At 46.1% G+C, this 19,806-nt stretch overlaps 1 protein-coding gene across 1 annotated transcript in view; it reads left to right on the plus strand.

The window, feature by feature from the left end:
* The window catches only part of LOC148508066 (uncharacterized), a 251,333-nt gene that overhangs the window by 69,956 nt on the left and 161,571 nt on the right, over positions 1-19,806 (plus strand). Inside the window, exon 6 of the mRNA XM_088445070.1 lies at positions 10,127-10,528. Coding sequence (XP_088301196.1) covers positions 10,127-10,528 — 402 coding nt within the window. The remainder of the gene's footprint in view (positions 1-10,126; positions 10,529-19,806) is intronic.

Raw genomic sequence — 19,806 nt, forward strand, 5'->3', positions numbered from 1 at the left:
CCATAGCAACCAATCATATTCTACTTAACATTTAACTAGCACCTATTAGAAGATAACACCTAGAATCTGATTGGTTGCTGTGGGCAGCATCTCCACTTCTAAAAAATCTCCCTTTAGTAAATATAGCCCTATGTATTTACAATACACTTGATCTTCGCTAGCTATCGCTAAGCTTTTCCAAGTTTGACCCGTTGATTGCCCCCTCAATTAGCTCTCACTGCCAGTCCATTCCATATCACACTGACCCACTGCCCTATCACAGCAATCACTAACTCAGCACACTGACATCCATCCCAGCTCACTCATTGCCCCCATAGCACACACACTGACCCAGTTACTGCCCATCTTACTACAGCACCATATACTGCCCTCTCACAGCACCACGTACTGCCCCTTCACTGTCTATCTCACATCACAGAACCCCTCTCCCCTCAAACCACAGACAACGCTCAACCTTTAAGCACAGACCCTCTTCCTCTAACAGCACAGACCCCATGTAGCACAGACCCCCTATCCTCTCACACCGACCACCCTCCCCTTACAGAACCCTACTCCCTTCACAACACAGACCCATTCTCAGCACAGTACCCCTCTCTCCTCACAGCAGACCCCCTTTCCCTCACAGCACAGACCCCCTCTCTCCTCACAGAACAGATTCCCTCTCTCCTCACAGAACAGATTCCCTCCTCACAGAACAGACCCCCTCTCTCCTCACAGAACAGACCCCCTCTCTCCTCACAGAACAGACCCCCCCCCTCTCCCTTCTCAGCACAGACCCCCTCTCCCTTCTCAGCACAGACCCCCCCCTCTCCCTTCTCAGCACAGACCCCCCCTCTCCCTTCTCAGCACAGACCCCCCCTCTCCCTTCTCAGCACAGACCCCCCCTCTCCCTTCTCAGCACAGACCCCCCCCTCTCCCTTCTCAGCACAGACCCCCCCTCTCCCTTCTCAGCACAGACCCCCCCTCTCCCTTCTCAGCACAGACCCCCCCTCTCCTCTCAGCACATACCCCCCCTCACCTCTCAGTACAGACCCCACTCACCACAGACCCCCCTCTCACCACAGACCCCCCTCACCTCTCAGCACAGACCCCACTCACCACAGTCCCCCCCTCTCCTCTCAGTGCAGACCCCACTCACCACAGACCCCCCTCTCCTCTCAGCACAGACCCCCCTCACCTCTCAGTGCAGACCCCACTCACTACAGAGCCCCTCTCAGCACAGACCCCCCCTCACCTCTCAGTACAGACCCCACTCACCACAGACCCCCCCCCTCTCCTCAGCACAGACCCTCCCCTCACCTCTAAGTACAGACTCCCCTCACCGCTCAGCACAGACCCCTCCCTCACCTCTCGGCACAGACTCCCCTAACCTCTCAGCACAGACCCTCTCAGCACAGACCCCCCCTCCCCACAGATCCCACCTCCACTGACAACACAGGCTCCTCTGCCTTCACAGGACAGACCACTTTAGCAGAGCACTGATCCCCTCCCCTCACAGCTCAGACCCCTTCCCATCCCCTCACAGCCCCTGTCTCCCCTCTCCGCCAAAGTTACCTGCCGGGGACGTTTGTATTAGCGCCGCTGACCTCCATGGTTCCTCGACTGGTTCTTCCTCCATCAGTGTAAAATTGCGGTATGACGTCACATCGCATTACGGAGCAGTGCCTCCTGATAGCGCAGGGAGAGGGCATAGTCAGCAGTAACACGTGATTCACTGGCGCGCTATACCCTGCCTAATGATCCAGCTGGCCTGTAACTCCTCCTCCTCCTCCCCTGTGCTGCTTCTGACGTCCAAAACAAACAGCGCAGCCAGCAGGTACTTCTTTAGGACCAGATATCAGGGAAGCCCAGCCACGTGCCCCTTGGGACCTCCCGGGCCCTAGGCGGCCACCTAGGATGGGTAGCTGTAAATCCGGCCCTGGCCTGCGGTGTCTTACTATACAGGGGGAGCAGCCTATGGTGTCCATACTATGCAGGGAGAGTGGCCTGTGTTGTCCTACTAAACAGGAGAAGTGGCCTGTGTTGCCTACTATACAGTCGGAGCAGCCTTTGGTGTCCTACTATACAGGGGGAGCGGTCTGTGGTGTCCTACTATACAGGGGGAGCAGCCAGTGGTGTCCTACTATACAGGGGGAGTGGTCTGTGGTGTCCTTCTATACAGGGGAGCAGCCAGTGGTGTCCTACTATACAGGGGGAGTGGTCTGTGGTGTCCTTCTATACAGGGGAGCAGCCTGTGGTGTCCTATAAGGGGGAGCAGGCTGTGGTGTCCTACTGTACCTATAATATATACCAGAGAGGGCTGGGCTATATACCCTGTACTGTCCCGCAGTTTCCTCATACAGCAGCACTGGGGGTCTCTGTACCTATAGTATATACTAGTGACGGGAGGCCTTGGCTATATACCCTGTACTATCACACAGTCTCTCATACAGCAGCACTGGGGGTCTCTGTACCTATAGTATATACCAGTGAGGGGAGGCCTGGGCTATATACCCTGTACTGTCACACGGTCTCCTCATACAGCAGCACTGGGGGTCTCTGTATCTATAGTATATACTAGTGAGGGGAGGCCTGAGCTATATACCCTGTACTGTCACACAGTCTCCTCATACAGCAGCACTGGGGGCTCTGTGCCTATAGTATATACCAGTGAGGGGAGGCCTGGGCTATATACCTTGTACTGTCACACAGTCTCATATAGCAGCACTGGGGGTCTCTATACCTATAGTATATACCAGTGAGGGGAGGCCTGGGCTATATACCCTGTACTGTCACACAGTCTCCTCATACATCAGCACTGAGGGTCTATGTACCTATAGTATATACTAGTGAGGGGAGGCCTGAGCTATATACCCTGTACTGTCACACAGTCTCCTCATACATCAGCACTGAGGGTCTATGTACCTATAGTATATACTAGTGAGGGGAGGCCTGAGCTATATACCCTGTACTGTCACACAGTCTCCTCATACAGCAGCACTGGGGGGCTCTGTGCCTATAGTATATACCAGTGAGGGGAGGCCTGGGCTATATACCCTGTACTGTCACACGGTCTCCTCATACAGCAGGAATGGGGGTCTCTGTGCCTATAGTATATACTAGTGAGGGGAGGCCTGAGCTATATACCCTGTACTGTCACACAGTCTCCTCATACAGCAGCACTGGGGGGCTCTGTGCCTATAGTATATACCAGTGAGGGGAGGCCTGGGCTATATACCCTGTACTGTCACACGGTCTCCTCATACATCAGCACTGAGGGTCTATGTACCTGTAGTATATACTAGTGAGGCGAGGCCTGAGCTATATACCCTGTACTGTCACACAGTCTCCTCATACAGCAGCACTGGGGGGCTCTGTGCCTATAGTATATACCAGTGAGGGGAGGCTTGGGCTATATACCCTGTACTGTCACACCGGTCTCCTCATACATCAGCACTGGGGGTCTTTGCACCTATAGTATATACCAGTGAGGGAAGGCCTGGGCTATATACCCTGTACTGTCACACAGTCTCCTCATACACCAGCACTGGGGGTCTCTGTACCTATAGTACAGGGCTCGACAAATCCCAGGGCCCAGGTCGCCATGGCTACCAGAGTTTGATACTTGGCCAGATTTTGCAGTGAGGGAGATAGCAGATCCTCATCAGCTCTGGCAGAGATTTGTGCCTATAGTATTGCGGCGTTCATATCATGCACAGGAGCGCATGTGCTGAGTGTTGCCTGCGGTGGCTGCTGTGCCTGTGTCCGTCCCAGCCTGCGCTGACGACTCCTCTCCATCCTGGCCTGCTATGATCCCTGCTGTCTGTCCCAGGCTACTCTGATCCTCCTGTATGTCCCAGCTGTCTACTGTCTCTTATCTCCAGCTGCATAGAGCTCTCCGGTAGTAGGGTCTATGCGTGGCCAGGGATTGCAGAGCGGCTTCAAAGGGATAGTGGTGTGACCATGAGGGGAGGGGGTTTTTATTGTACTTTCTGGCACCATTATTTAATGTGAAATGTGGTCCATTATTACTGGAGGGTGGAGCAGAGGAGCTCTGCAGAGCAGTGAAGGGGTCTCCATTTTACTGTATCCATTCAACCGTGACCATTTTGTGGACTAGTATAGTGTGTATAACATACAGAGCTGTGCTCCTCACTCCTGTAATTTTTTTTGGGGGACGGTGGTCTGGCTCCTACACTTTCATCCTAGCTCCTAAATTTTTGAAAAAATTGTCAACCCCTGATATATATGTATATATGTGTGTGTGTGTGTGTGTACTGTAAGAATATGTCTGATACCAACTAAAGGGATATATAGACTGAAAGCTCACTGAAATAAGTGGATTCAGATGGAACTGATTACCTAATGAGGACCTGGAGGTCTATATGGAGCAGATGGAGGCTCTATCTGTCAGTCTTGAGAAAGTCCCAATCGTGTGTGGGATGAAACGCGTTGACGTCATCACCTCCAGTTACACCTGGTTACTGATACTACTCTGGTTACATGCCGTTCAGCTGAGAGCGGCAGTCTATCACTACAGCAGCCGCTGATTACCCTTGAGAAGCCGGTCTATACCTCCAGCTGCTATCCCGCTGCAGGGAAGCTGCGTCTGGATCACGCACCTCTGAGTGGCCACAATACCTTGAGGTGCTGATTATTATCCACCACTAAGAGACTGAGGTAATTTACATCTAATGGCAGAACACCTGGGCAGGCTTACTAGTGAACCGCTGGGATGCCAGTGTTCACGGATAGTATTAACGCATTATTCATCTGTCAGTGACAGGCTTTCTGGCTCATTTGTGAGGCTGTTAAAGTGGAAAACTATTGCCACACATTTTCAAATGGATACTTATTAACCATAGTATGAACCAAAGTGTTAGAAAAAAGCATCTGCTTTATGGACTATAGTACTCTAAGGAATTGATTTTTTTTTTTTTATCTCTGAAGTTTTTATCTTTGAAACTTTTTGTGATACCCATACATATACCAAGAGGTCGGATTAGGCGTGATTGGCTGCCTATTAAGCAGCACTAATGTTGTATGTTTACATGTTTTGTACTAATGTTTTAATAATTAAATATTTTATTTGTGACATTCAAACAAGCCTTTTTGCATACCTAATAGAGAGCAATATCTTATACACAATATATATTGAGAATGACTGAACATATAGCGCAGTAATTTTCCTATTAATTTGTTTAGAAGTGTAACTTTGGGGTCCTAACTAGAAGCTTATTACTTGCAGCAGGTGTTTAGTGTAACCACATTTCAGCGCCAGGGACAGCAGTAATTACCTGCTCAGTGTGTTTGGTTTTCCTTAATGTAATTAGTTTGTTCAGTTAATTTTACGAAAATGCAAACTATGTATTCAATCCTAAATGCAATTTTTCGTATTTTATTATACCAGTAGTCAATACCATTTATATTTGTATGTTTATAATTATTTTGTCTTATTTCCAGGACAATTTTATTGTGTGCTTTTGTTTTTGCTATCCATGTTGTACTGGAGTGTGTTTAGCTTTGTCCAGCTTTTGTATTTGGATTTTTGTGCTGTTTTACTGTGACATTTGTTGTTTTCTGTTTTTGTTCTGTCTATTTGTATATTGTTTTAAACAATAAAAAAAAAGTCAAATAAAAATTGATTTAAAAGAAATAAATAAAAATAAAGGCACATGACTGTGGAGGTGAGTGTCTGGGAGCGTTACAGTGACATCACTTATCTAACAGGTTGAGTCTCCCATATCCAAAATGCTTGGGACCAGGGGTATTTTGGATATCGGAATATTCCGTATTTTGGAATATTTGCAGAAAATAATGAAATTTCTTGGGAATGGGACCCCAATATACATACAGAATGCATTAATGTTTTATATAAGCCTTATACACACAGCCTGAAGGTCATTTTATACTATATTTTTAATAATTTTGTGCATCAAAAAAAGTTTGCACATACATTAAATTAATTTATGTTTCATATACACCTTACACACACAGGCTGACGGTTATTTTATATTATATTTTTAATAATTTGAGCTTTAAACAAAGTTTGTGTACATTGAACCATCAGAAAGCAAAGTTTTCACTTTCTCAGTCATGTTAAAAATATTCCGTATTTCGGAATATTCCGTATTTCGGAATATTTGGATATGGGAGACTCAACCTGTAGTAATAATACAGGACATGAATGGGGAGGTCAGAGGATCTGGGGGTGTCATAGTAACATCATTTATATCTATAGTAATAATACAGGGACATGACTGGGGAGGTGAGGGCATCTGGAAGTGTCACAGTTACATCATTTATATCTTTAGTAATAATGCAGGGACATGACTGGGGAAATGAGAGCATCTGGAAGTGTCACTGAGACATCACTTATATAGTCTTCATTCTAGCATCCTGCACAACCCGTGCAGGTCCTCTTTCCTGCCTGGGGTGTCGCTCTCTTCTCTGGTGCTTCTAGCACACTCTGGTATGTATCTCAACAGTTTATTGTATCATCTGAGTGTTCTATAAGTACCAGAGCAGAGAGCAACACCTCCGGCAGGAAAGAGAAACTGCACGGGTTGTGACAGGTGCAGGGTGCTAGAATGAACACTATTTAAATCTTAATAATAATCATACAGGGACATGACTGGGAAGGTGAGAGGGTCTGGGAGTGTCACATTGACATCACATATCTATAGTAATAATACAGGGTCATAACTGGGGAGGTGCCTGCTGGGAACGGAACATGACAGAGCCACTAGGGGATATGTTTTTGCGTGATGACTATCATTGTATGTGTGAGGTTCCTAAAAGGTGTAAGGATGTCACTGTATGTGTCTCCATGCAGAGGGGGACTATATAGAGGAGCAGAAGGGTCTGTGGTCTGTCCAAGGACGTGATGATGGAGAATCACCGACTCCTCACATCACCAGGTAAGAGGAGGCTGTCATTGTAAAGGGCAGAGTAGCTATGGGGGCCCCCTATATACACACATCACCTGATAATCACATATGTACAATGTACTCAGTCACTGTGTGTCTCCTACAGATGGACCCAGTAACCAAGATACCCCAGAGAGATTTCAGAATTGTACAGAGGAGAATAACATGATCCCACAGGAGCATCAGGTAGATGGGGATTGTGGTCTCACAAATACTAACATGATTGTCACTATATGATCTATAGAGAATCTGTTTGTGTATTATATACTGATATTTTGCTATTTACTCTCAATGAAATTAGACTTTATTTTGTTATGGGTCATTTAGAGTGAAGATCTTGCTGATATTAAGGTAGAAGATGCAGAGGGAGAAGATGAGACGTATGTGACTGATGTGAAGGCAGAAGATATAAAGGGAGAAGATGAGCCGTATGTGACTGATGTGAAGGCAGAAGATCTAGATCATGAAGAGACGTATGTGACTGATATTAAGGCAGAAGCTATAGAGGGAGAAGATGAGACGTATGTGACTGATGTGAAGGCAGAAGATCTAGATCATGAAGAGACGTATGTGACTGATATGAAGGCAGAAGACACAGAGGGAGAAGATGAGACGTATGTGACTGATGTGAAGGCAGAAGATCTAGATCATGAAGAGACGTATGTGACTGATAATAAGGCGGAAGCTATAGAGGGAGAAGAAGAGACGTATGTAAGAGGGGATCAGCAATGTAAGGAAGAGAAAATACCGACAGATATCAGCACAGGTGAGTAATAATCACTTATTACAGAAAAGAGTCGCATACTACTTGCACTACAACACAGGGTCGTAACTAGCTATGGGCGACCGGACAGTATATGCAGCCACTTGGGCGTCCTTAGGACGGTCATCGTTGCAGTTATCGAAGCAGCATGTCACACCCCTTCCGCATGACGTAATGGTGTACGGCACAGGGTGCAACAGTGCCCTGTTACAACAATCCCTTATTCTACACGCTCACAAAGGGCTTGGCCTGGTCTACTGAAAGTACATAGGATAATATGCTGAATATATTTGCTCACCTAATATGAAGAACTAGTAGACATTTCTGTACATTGAAGGGATCACCATGAGGGTGGGGAACACGTCTTTTGGGATGAAATAATTTCCAACAACACTACTCACCTGATATTTTATAATGGAAATATGCAATAAAAATATATTCATGTAAATATTCCCCAATATGGCGACCTCTGCGCATTACCAGCTTCTTTTTCCGTACATCCCATGGATATTGCTCATCTTTCCTGTAAGCCTGGAGGCAGCAGTATCTGGTTCACGTACCTTCAGCTTTCATGGTCTAGTACAGGCCTGGCCAGCCTTTGGCCTTCCAGCTGTTGTGTAACTACACATCGCAGCATGCCCTGCCACAGTTTTAGCATTTCCTAATAGCCAAACTGTAGCAGGGCACGCTGAGACTTGTAGTTTCACAGCAGCTGGAGAGCCACAGGTTGGCCAGGCCTGGTCTAATATGTTAGAACACATTGTATCTATAGTATATGAGATATTCTCTCCTTTTATGTCACACAGTAAAACACCAGCGCAAGCATCGTATATTATTAACACACATGTCCGCACCTGGGTTACCCATATTTACATGGTACAAGCTGCATGGCGATAGTAATACCATATATATGAATGCAATGCAGAAAGACACTTGTTGTGGGATGTGGTCGGGGACCCAAGCCACGCGGCTGAGATGGCCCCACGGCATAACATTATGTGCTATGACACCATCAGAGGGAAATACTAGCATTATAGGCTTTATGTTCGCTGCATATGTAATGATGTAGTATGTACGGTGTGTGCAGCTGGGTTTGGTATCTGAGCATCATCTGGTAGCTGCACCCCCAGCTGTTCTGGTTTAAGCCCAGTGTCTCCAAGCTCATTCCATCTGCCAGCTACCCTGTGCAGACTGGCCCACAGTTAGCCAACACCACCCAAGAGGCATTGGGAGGAGTCAGTAACAGGCGGTTGCTGACAGTAATGTAACAATCCCGAGGAGTGTTGAAGTAAGCCCAAAAAATTGTTATGATCACCTGGGGGAACAAGGACATCTGGTCACTTTGGGGCTTGTGACCTCCGCTGACAATCTGCGTGTATCCAGCAAAGGACAGTATAGGGAGTTTGTTCAACCCAGCATCAGAAGTTCCTAATTTTCTGCGAGTTCCTACTCTATGAATGATCCTTCATACACCACTAACTTGTAGTTACATCTTCCTCACCTCCCAGCTACAGAAGCTAATTTTTAAACAAAAACCTATTGCGGTACCATGTAACGTATGGGTAACACCCAGAGCTGGCCTATTTTATTTTGTGTCAAAATTGTGCCTAAAGTCCTGAATGCTGTCAGTCATGATGATATGAGGCTGTTTTGGGTGTCTCTCACTAGCCTATGCTGTTTAGGCCTCTGGATCTGGGAGGTGAGAACATTTTACCAGCAGTGTAATGGTGTTTGATGCATATACAATAAATACTTGCAAGAACCTTGATACTGGGCTGCAAGCTTCATTGTTTTGCTTAAGTCATTGTACTTGGATTGCTAGATGTACCCAGGTTTGTAGTGGTGGCGCCAATGCCGACAACAATTGTCTTTATGTTTTGTATTACAATAAACATGTAAATCCTGTGATATCTATGGCATAGCATAATATGTGACCGTTCTACATTGCTCCATGACATAATGGAACTTCCCCATTTGTTGCTAATTTGGGGACCTATCATCGTAGTCTCTATTGGAAAACTCCCTGTTACAGGGAAACAATACTTTTATCATATATTTATTTTATTCCCAGCAGATGGATGTAACAGAAGGAAGATCTCAGAGGGACATCTCATCTTATCTACAAATGGTGACATAGAAGATCATGACATCACCCGAGATTTTCTAAGACAAAACCCTTACACCACAATTATACATCCAACACCTCACAGTGCACATGTGTCATCTGATCCCTCTGATTATGGGGAATGTTCTCCTGATACCTCAGATATTGGTACACCTATTACTGCTCCTGCAGTAGATAAAATATTTTCCTGTTCTATAGATGCCCAACAGAACACAAAAGTCATTAATGACCAACCAACTAAGACCAGTGCAAAGCCCCATACATGCTCTGAGTGTGGGAAATGTTTTATCTATAAATCAGTTCTTGTTACACATCAGAGATGTCACACAGGTGAGAAGCCATTTCCATGTTCTGAGTGTGGGAAATGTTTTTCACAGAAATCAGCTCTTGTTACACATCAGAAATATCACACAGGTGAGAAACTATTTTCATGCTCTGAGTGTGGGAAATGTTTCACGTCTAAATCAAAACTTGTTAGACATCAGATAAGTCACACAGGTGAGAAACCATTTCCATGTACTGAGTGTGGAAAATGTTTTACACAGAAATCAGATCTTGTTATACATCAGAGAAGTCACACAGGTGAGAAACCATTTTCCTGTTCTGAGTGTGGGAAATGTTTTACAGACAAATCAAACCTTGTTACACATCAGAGACGTCATACAGGGGACAAACCATTTCCATGTTCTGAGTGTGGTAAATGTTTCACTGCTAAATCATTACTTCTTACACATCAGAGATCACACAGGTGAGAGGCCATTTCCATGTACTGAATGTGGGAAATATTTTACACAGAAATCAGATCTTGTTAAACATCAGAGAAGTCACACAGGTGAGAAACCATTTCTCATGTCCTGAGTATGGGAAATATTTTTTTAAAAAATTGCATCTTTTTAGGCATGAGAAACATCATCAAGGAGAAAAACAATGCGTGTGAGCGTCTAGAAATATATAGAAAGTATTTAACATTTTAAGCACAAGCATAAATAGAATTTTAGCCTAGATTGCTGGCCCTGCTTAAATAAGGGTAAATGATATTTGCATTATCACATTATATAGTAATATATTACAATATATATAAATCCACACGGATGTAGCCAACATAGGGCTCCAACAGGTTCATCATGTAATGGCTTTCAGTTTACTTATTCTATCAGATCAGAGTCTCCCAAACTCCGCTATTACAGTCCGGGTATTAAGGCTATCCATGCTTGAGCACAAGTTACTTAATTAGTACCTCAGTCAGTTTGATTTAACCATTTGGACTCAAGCATGGATATCCTTAAACCCTGGACTGTAATAGAGGAGTTTGGGTAGCTCTGTATTAGATTATTGTGCTATTGGCCTATTTGTGCAATAACAAGATCACATGATGTAATATAGGGACATAACTAATCTGTCATGACAATGTGCTGGGGATGTAATATGGGAATTGGGAAACTGACATCATGTGATGACTGGGCTCTAAGTGACGGTGTGAGATGGGCGATATAATGACATGTGTAACCTTTGATTTTATCTCACTGGATCCAGTATTCTCGTTGGGTTTCCTGGTAAATGGATCTCTAATCTCCTTACAGCAGTCTGATGTCTGGTTCCTTCTAATTAGATCCTCTGTAACCTACTATTTACATTATTCCAAAAGATAAGGACATTAATATCATGATCTCTTATGTAATTTATACATTATTAGATAATGTAATTAGGGTTGGGACACAGGAAGCTGCTGGTATAAACCACTAACAGTGATGTCCATTAAGTGCATCAGGCTCCCGATATCCCCAGCAGAGTACAGAGGTGAGCAGGGTACGTAGTAATGGGGGAATAATACTGTCACAACGTGGTTAGGACTTGGATCCGGAGTGGACACTGAAGATGTTCGTGGGACGGTTTGCTGGTATTGGAAAGAAGCTGGCCTCGGGGGGGGGGGGTGATTCATGTATGGAGAGAAGTGCGGGAAGTAGTACAGGCTGTGGCAACCGAGAGAGACGAGGTACGTCGGATACTGGAGCTGGAGGCTGAAGAGGACACTGAACCCCGGGGACGGCAGGCTCTTCTGCGGGGTAAGCAAATAGGGTGACGTGCTCTGGACAGGAGTCAGAGGTGGTACTGGCTGACACAGACGTTGAAATAGCAGGCTGTCTCCAACAAACCAGCAATACGGAGACAAGGTAGTACAGGAACTAGCACACAGCTACGTTGTGTATAACGTTGCACTGGCAACAAGAGGATGTGCAAAACATCCTTAAGTACCAAAAACAGGTGCAGGATAGCCTTACTAGGACTCCCAGGAAGCTGCTGAGACAGGATTGGCTAAGCGGGTCACATGTCGGAATTCAAGATGGCGGCGCCCAGTGTTAATCGGCGCTGCTCGGGAATCCACTGCCTGCTGTTCCACCTGACACCCTGCCCGACTGCCAGCAACAGGATCACCTCCAGAAGCCAGGACTCCCGGAGGAAGGACCCTGCCAGAGCGCCCTGACAGGTAAGGTCCGTGCTCTCCGGGGGCCCGCAGTCCTGGTCGTCACAGTACCCCCTCCTTTAGGGATGGCCTCCAGACACTCTTTAGGTTTCCCTGGATTTTTAGAATGGAAATCGCGGATCAAACTAGGTACCTGGACATCCTCTGCTTTTACCCAAGACTTCCTTAGGACCGTAACCTTTCCAATCTAGAAGGTATTGCAATTGACCATAACGAAACCTGGATTCCAGAACTTGTTTAACCTCGAACTCCACTCCTCTCTCGGTCTTAATCTTAGGAGACAGATGTAGTACTTTGAAGAATCGATTGAGAATTAACGGTTTTAACAGAGAAATATGGAAGGAATTCGGAATTTTGAGGTAAGGAGGAAGTTTTTTAACTTGTAGTCCACGGGATTGATGATATCGGTGATAGAAAATGGACCAATGAAGCGAGGAGCGAACTTCATGGAATGGACAGCCACACTTGATCACCCACTTTGAGAGTGGGGACAGCTCTTTCTGTCTGCCCCTAGTTTGTGTCGGTGAGATGTTTTTTTTTGAAGGGAGGAATGAACCGTAGTCCAGATTTTAGAAAAGTTTTGTAAGGTCACGGCTGGAACATCAAAAGACTGGCAAATCTTTAATATATCAAATGGTAAGTGGAATCCTGGCGCAAACAAAGATGTCAGCCCAATCTTATTACCTACGTGCCTTCCCAATAAAGGCAATAGGAAAGGTAATAGAAAAAATGGGTAATAAGATCTAAGGCGACGCTAACATAAAAATGAAATCAAACCCCAATGTTGTAAGGTGACTTCTCTCTCATGAATGGTCAACTCCAAATGGACAGGATATGTAAACAAAAACAAACAGGCACAGATGTGAAGTACAGCAAGATAATCTTAATAAATGCTATACTGCTCCATTTCCACACGTGAAAATTGTTGTATCAGTTTGAGGAAGATCCAAGGGATAGAGCCTCGCCACGACTGATATATGAGCTGGGCGTACCATAAACTCACATGTATCAAGGAATGGAAATGTATATCAAGGTATCTTTAAAAATGGGTGTACCCCAACTCACGTTCAGGAGTAGAGGTGATCCACATATAACGGTATCTTTAAGTCCTTTGATCTGATCTTTTTAATCCAGAAATAATCATGTGATCAATTAATCAAATTTTTAGAAATTTCACTTTATTCCAAAATTAAAAGGCACTGGGTACAATCACCAGGGTCCCAAATTTTCCAATTGGAGGAAACAGAAAAATCCAAAACACAAGTAAAAGGTCTGGACTTAAAACAGGTAATGGACTCACTGTGTATCCTTCAAATAAGGGTGTCCCGGTTTTTGTAAATGTTCTTTAATATCCACTGGTCTCAGCACCAACGCAGTTTCGACCCTCACTCGATCTTTGTCAAGGTGTAATGAGACAGTGGGTGAATGGTGCTATTTATCCTCCCAAACAGGAAGTGATGTAACACACTTTAAATAAAAAAATCCTCTCAAACAGGAAGTGATGTATAACACTTAAATAAAAAGAAAGTCCTTAACCCTAATGACATACAGGAATATAGTTTACATCTTATAGCACCTCTTAAAATCTAAAGTGCTAATGCATAAAAATACATTGGAATACAATAAAAAATAATATATTCAGGGGAACGCGGACTGGAAGTCCTGCGTTCCAAGGATTCCGGAAGTAAACACCATGTTACGGACTAAACAGTCCTCCGCTTTCCCAGCATTCCATTACCCTGTCTGTAAAAACAGATAACTAGCAGGCGCAATCTGTTAGTGGATCCAACACGCAGACAATAATGTATCCTGTTATCTTCAAACTTTTGCGATAACATCGCCCCCACGGCTTCGGAGGAGGCATCTACTTCCACAAAAAAGGGACTGTTGATATCAGGCTGTCTCATGGGTGCTGAAATGAAAGCCTTTTTCAGCATATGAAAGGCTGTCTCAGCTTCAGGAGGCCACTGCGAGGGATTTGCTCCTTTGCGAGTCAACTCTGAAATTGGGGCCATTAGGGTAGAGAACCCCTTTATAAACTTCCTGTAATAATTTGCAAATCCCAAGAATCTCTGTATTGCTTTTAATGAGTTAGGGCGAGACCAATCCAAAATGGCTTGTACCTTGTGATCCATCTCCAAACCAGACCCAGAGACGATATATCCTAGAAATGGAATGGAGGATACTTGAAATACGGATTTTTTCAGCTTGCAATACAAATGGTTCTCACTCAGGTGAGATAGAACCTCCTTCACATGCGATCGATGTTCAGAAATGGACGAGGAAAAGATCAGGATTTCATCCAGATATACAACCACAGACACATACAGCAAATCCCTGAAAATTTCATTCACGAAGTTCTGGAAGACCGCAGGTGCATTGCAGAGCCCGAATGGCATCACCAGATACTCAAAATGTCCGTCCCAAGTATTGAAGGCGGTTTTCCATTCATCGCCAGAACGTATTCTAATGAGGTTGTACGCACCTCGTAGGTCTAATTTAGTAAATACTATAGCGCCTTTGACACGGTCAAATAATTCGGTGATAAGGGGTAATGGGTATCGATTTTTCACCGTAATGTCATTCAGACGTTGATAATTGATACAGGGTCGGAGACCCCCATCCTTCATAGAGGCAAAAAAGAAACCAGCGCCAGAAGAAGTGGAAGGGCATATAAAACACTTTTGGAGGTTTTCTTGTATATATTTTGACATAGCTTTGGTCTTAGGTAACGACAGCGGATATATACAACCACGAGGATGAGTCTTGCCTGGAACTAAGTCAATGGGACAATCCCAGTCTCTATGTGGAGGTAATGCGCCAGCCCTGGTTTCGCACTAAAAGATTTGTAATGGATAGGGATCTGCAAACTTTCTGAGGTTTGAATCTTTTTAATAGGCTTAATACAAGGCAAGCAGGAAACATAACCGGAATCCCCCCAGGACAATACTTGCATGGAGCTCCAATCTATTCTGGGGTTGTGTTTTCATAACCACGGATATCCCAGAATAATTCCGTGGGAGGCTTTGGGAATAACTAAAAAATAAATGAGTTCAGTATGAAGAGCCTCCACACGAACAGCTTGGGTTTGCAGGAAAACAGTCCCGTTGAAAATTTGACTGCCGTCTACCGCCGATAAAGTGATGGTACGGGTGAGGGATTTGACAGGAATTTGAAGTTTTTGAACCAGTTCTGCGGTGATTAAGTTTTCGGCGGCCCCTGAAACGAGAAGAGAAGGAACAATTTCAGATCCTTGTTTTAAATCCAATAGGATAGAGATAACAGATTCGTTCTTACTTGGAGACAACGACATAACTCCTAACCTGGTCTCTCCGGTGCCAGTTAAGAACGAAGGCTTCCCGGACGGCGGTAACAGGTGGCAACCAAATGACCCGTCTCTCCACAGAACATACAGAGATTCTCGCGGTGGCGTCTTGCCGTTCTTCAATAGTGAGTCTGGCTCGGTTAATTTGCATTGGTTCGTCACCCGTAGGTTCAGGAATGGGGGTAACCGGAGGGTTGGTAGCTCGGAACCTGAAACGATCTCCCTTATTTTTCTCAGCCTGTCTCTCACGATAACGCAGGTCAACTTTATCTCATCTAATTTTGTTGGTACGTCTCGAGTGGCAAGGTCATCTTTTAGTCGATCCAAGAGACCATTCCTAAAAGCTGAGACTAGAGCTTCCTCATTCCATTTTAGTTCTGACGCCAAAGTTTGAAATTGTATAACATATTGGCTGACCAGGCGATTCCCTTGGCGGAGACGCATAGTCTCTGTGGAGGCAGATGTGGTTCTTCCCGGCTCATCGAATATCCTCCGAAAGGATGCCAAGACCTCTCCCAGAGTGGGGACACCCAGTCTAATGCAGTGCCGGACAAAAGGGAGACAATGTAGGCGACCTTTACTTGCTAGGCGTAGGTAAATGCAGATGCGATGGGGTAGCCGGAGCGGAAACAACCAGAGGAGATTGCGGATTAGCGGCAGGAGGCATATTCACCATAACGAGGGAGGCCTGCAAGATGTCTTGTCTGAGCGACATATCCTGCAGAAATTGAGCTAACTGCTGCTAAGAGGCTTCTAGGCTTTCTAGCCGGTTTGCAATACCCTGTAGAAGGTCCGCACTAGGGCCCTGTCCACTAGCCGTATCCATTTGGCCAGTGCAAACTGTCACAATTTTGTTAGGACGGATCCGGAGTGGAGACGTTCGTGGGGCGGTTTGCTGGTATTGGAAAGAAGCCAGCCTCAGGGGGGTGTGATTCATGAATGGAGAGAAGTGCGGGAAGTACAGGGTGTGGCAACCGAGGGAGACGAGGTAAGTCGGACACTGGAGCTGGAGGCTGAAGAGGACACTGCACCCCGGAGACGGCAGGCCCTTCTGCGGGGTAGACAAATAGGGTGACGTGCTCTGGACGGGAGTCAGAGATGGTACTGGCTGACACAGAGACTTAGTTCCTGTGGAGTCAGCCTGCTATTTCTATCACACAGCTACGCTGTGTTTAACGTTGCACTGGCAACAGCAGGATGTGCAAAACACCCTTAAGTACCAAAAACAGGTGCAGATAGCCTTGCTAGGACTCCCAGGAAGCTGCTGAGGCAGGATTGGCTAAGCGGGTCACATGTCGGAATACAAGATGGTGGCGCCCAGTGTTCATCGGCGCTGCTCGGGAATCCACTGCCTGCTGTTCCGCCTGACACCCTGCCCGATCGCCAGTAACAGGATCACCTCCAGAAGCCAGGACTCCCGCAGGAAGGACCCTGCCAGAGCGCCCTGACAGGTAAAGTCCGCTCTCTCCTGGGGCCCGCAGTCCTGGTCGTGACAAATACAGGGACATCACAGGATAAGTAGGATAAGTACAGATTGTCCTCAGTATGTCCTGCACTGTCTCTTCCCACAGTGGTGACACCACCAGTAATGTGCAGGGTCAGGAGATGAAGATTATTTGGTAGTGAGAAAATCACAAAAAGTACAATACAAGCTTTGTTATAAACCTACAAAAATATTATATAAAGAGTTTGCTAGCAAGTAAGAAAACCAGATGCTGTACCTGTCTGATGTCCATGTGGAGTAACACAGCTGCGTGTGGCACTTGTTTATTAGTATTTACCACACTTTTTGACCTGAACGTTTTTGTACATTGTAAAGCTGGAATAGTGTCCAGTTGTCCTCTCGGTGGTGCACATGTTCTGTCATGGCCTGGATGTAAGATCTAGTGATTTGCTGTAAGACATGATTTAGTGGAAACACTGATTTATTCTTCAGGCTCCACAAGGAGACCTTGGGGTGTAGGTGAATGCAAGGATATCCGGGCACCACGCAGTTACATTTTTACTCCCAGGATGCACTGGGCCACTCTATACCCCGAGCCAGAGGCACCTCAGTTTCATTTGGTGCCCTGCTGGAGTCAGGTCACTGTACACATAGGGGGGCTGTTTCACAGCTCCAGAACAACATCCACGCTGCCGCTGTCACCCCGCTGGCACCACAACGCCAGTACAGATTTGTCTATCTCGGCAGGGACCCCGGGGTCTGTGCTAGCCGGACCTCGCAGGACTGCTGCCGGATGTACGGGAACAGGTAAGGTGGATCACCACAGGCGGTGGGGGCAGGCACTCCATATCTTCCTTAAAAGATACTACGGATAGTAAGGTAGAAGTTTGTCTGTAGTCAATTTATTCACTTTCAGGAGCAGCCGCTAGGGCAGCCATAGCTATCTAATGGGTTGCCAAGGCTATGGAATTTTGGGCAGACTCCCTGAAAGATTATTTTCCTACAGATGTATCCAGAGATTAGGTAACTGGTGGGCAACCTCCGTGATGCAGCCACATATGTTAATGAAGCTGCTTTGGATGTCAGCCTCTTTACTTCCAGGATTTCGGCTGCTGCGGTGTCATCTCACCGTTCCTTGTGGCTGTGCTCTTGGTGAGCGTATGCTGATTTTAATAAGGGATTAGAATGTTTACCTTATAATGGTGAAATCTTGTTCGGTTCTGACTTGGACAAGATTGTAGACACGTTGGCAGTAGCTAAGTCGGCGTGTCTGCCTTCACCTATTCCCACAGGGACACGGGCCTCGTCCTTTCGGCCCCAAGGAAAACCTAAAGGTCAGTCTTTTCCTAGGCAGTCAGTCACCAAAAAGACTACCAGACCCAAGAAGCAGACTTGGAGTACTAGACAACAGAGGACAAGTCCTCAGCCTGATGAGACGTGCCTCCCCCTGGGGGCTCCCAGGGTGGGAGGCCGACTATTTCAGTTCACCCAGTATTGGTGTCAAACCACCACGGACACTTTGCTAAGAGAAGTGGTCTCACGGGTACGCCCTTTCATTTCGCAGACTACCTCATCAGTTTTTCTGCACAGGTCCTCCGTCAGACAAAGACAAGGCCTTACAAATCCAGAAAACCATACAATCCATGCTCCAGGCAGGAGTCATAGTACCGGTCCCGCTACCTCAAAGAAGGACGGGTTATAACTCCAATCTCTTTCTGGTTCAGAAGCTGAACGGATCTCATCGGCCTATCCTCAATCTCAAGTCCCTGAACAAGTTCCTCAGGGTACCTCGGTTTAGGATGGAAACCCTACGCTCCATCATACTGGTTATGGAACCTGGGGATTTTATGGTATCACTGGATTTTCAGGATGCACACCTACATGTACCAATTGCACCCTCTCACCAGTGTTATCTCCAATTTGCTATACAACAGCAGCACTTCCAGTTTCGGGCTCTGCCTTTTGGCCTATCTACTGCACCTCGGGTGTTTACCAAAGTTATGGCTATCATGGCAGCCCACCACCATCTGGTGGTTAATCAATTGGAAGAAGTCATCATTGACTCCATCACAGAGGATGCTCCATCTGGGAGCACTGTTGGATTCCTAACAGCAGAGGATCTTTCTGACCGCAGAAAAGATCTCCCATTTGCAGACGCGAGTACGCAGATGCCTCCACAGTCGCCGGGTGTCAATCCACTCAGCGATGCAGGTTCTGGGATCCATGGTGTAGACATTCGACATGGTGGATTATGCCCAGTTCCATTCAAGGCCTCTGCAGAATCTGATCCTCTCCAGTTGGAACGGATTACCCCATCAGCTAAAAGCACAGAGGATGGTGCTATCTCCGGCAATGCGTCTATCCCTATCCTGGTGGTTGAAGACAGATCATCTCACCAAAGGGCACCCCTTTTGGATTCCGGACTGGGTAATTATGGCGACTGATGCCAGTCTCCGGGGTTGGGCGCAGTTTCCGGTCCTCACTCTTTTCAGGGTCGTTGGACAGCAGAGGAATCTACCCTGCCAATCAACATATTGGAACTTGGGGCTGTCCTCAGGGCCCTTAGGCTGGCCAGACAAGTACTTCACAGGAAGCCCGTGCAAGTTCAGTCAGACAATACCACCACCGTGGCTTACATCAACCATCAAGGAGGTACTCGAAGTCAGGCGGCTATGACAGGTGTCACGCATACTGACATGGGCGGATGGCCATATCGGCAGTGTTCATTCCAGGAGTTCTCAATTGGGAAGCGGACTTCC

The sequence above is a fragment of the Taudactylus pleione genome, unplaced genomic scaffold (assembly GCF_031769625.1).
Source record: "Taudactylus pleione unplaced genomic scaffold, aTauple2 ptg000377l, whole genome shotgun sequence".
Classification (NCBI taxonomy): Eukaryota; Metazoa; Chordata; class Amphibia; order Anura; family Myobatrachidae; genus Taudactylus; species Taudactylus pleione.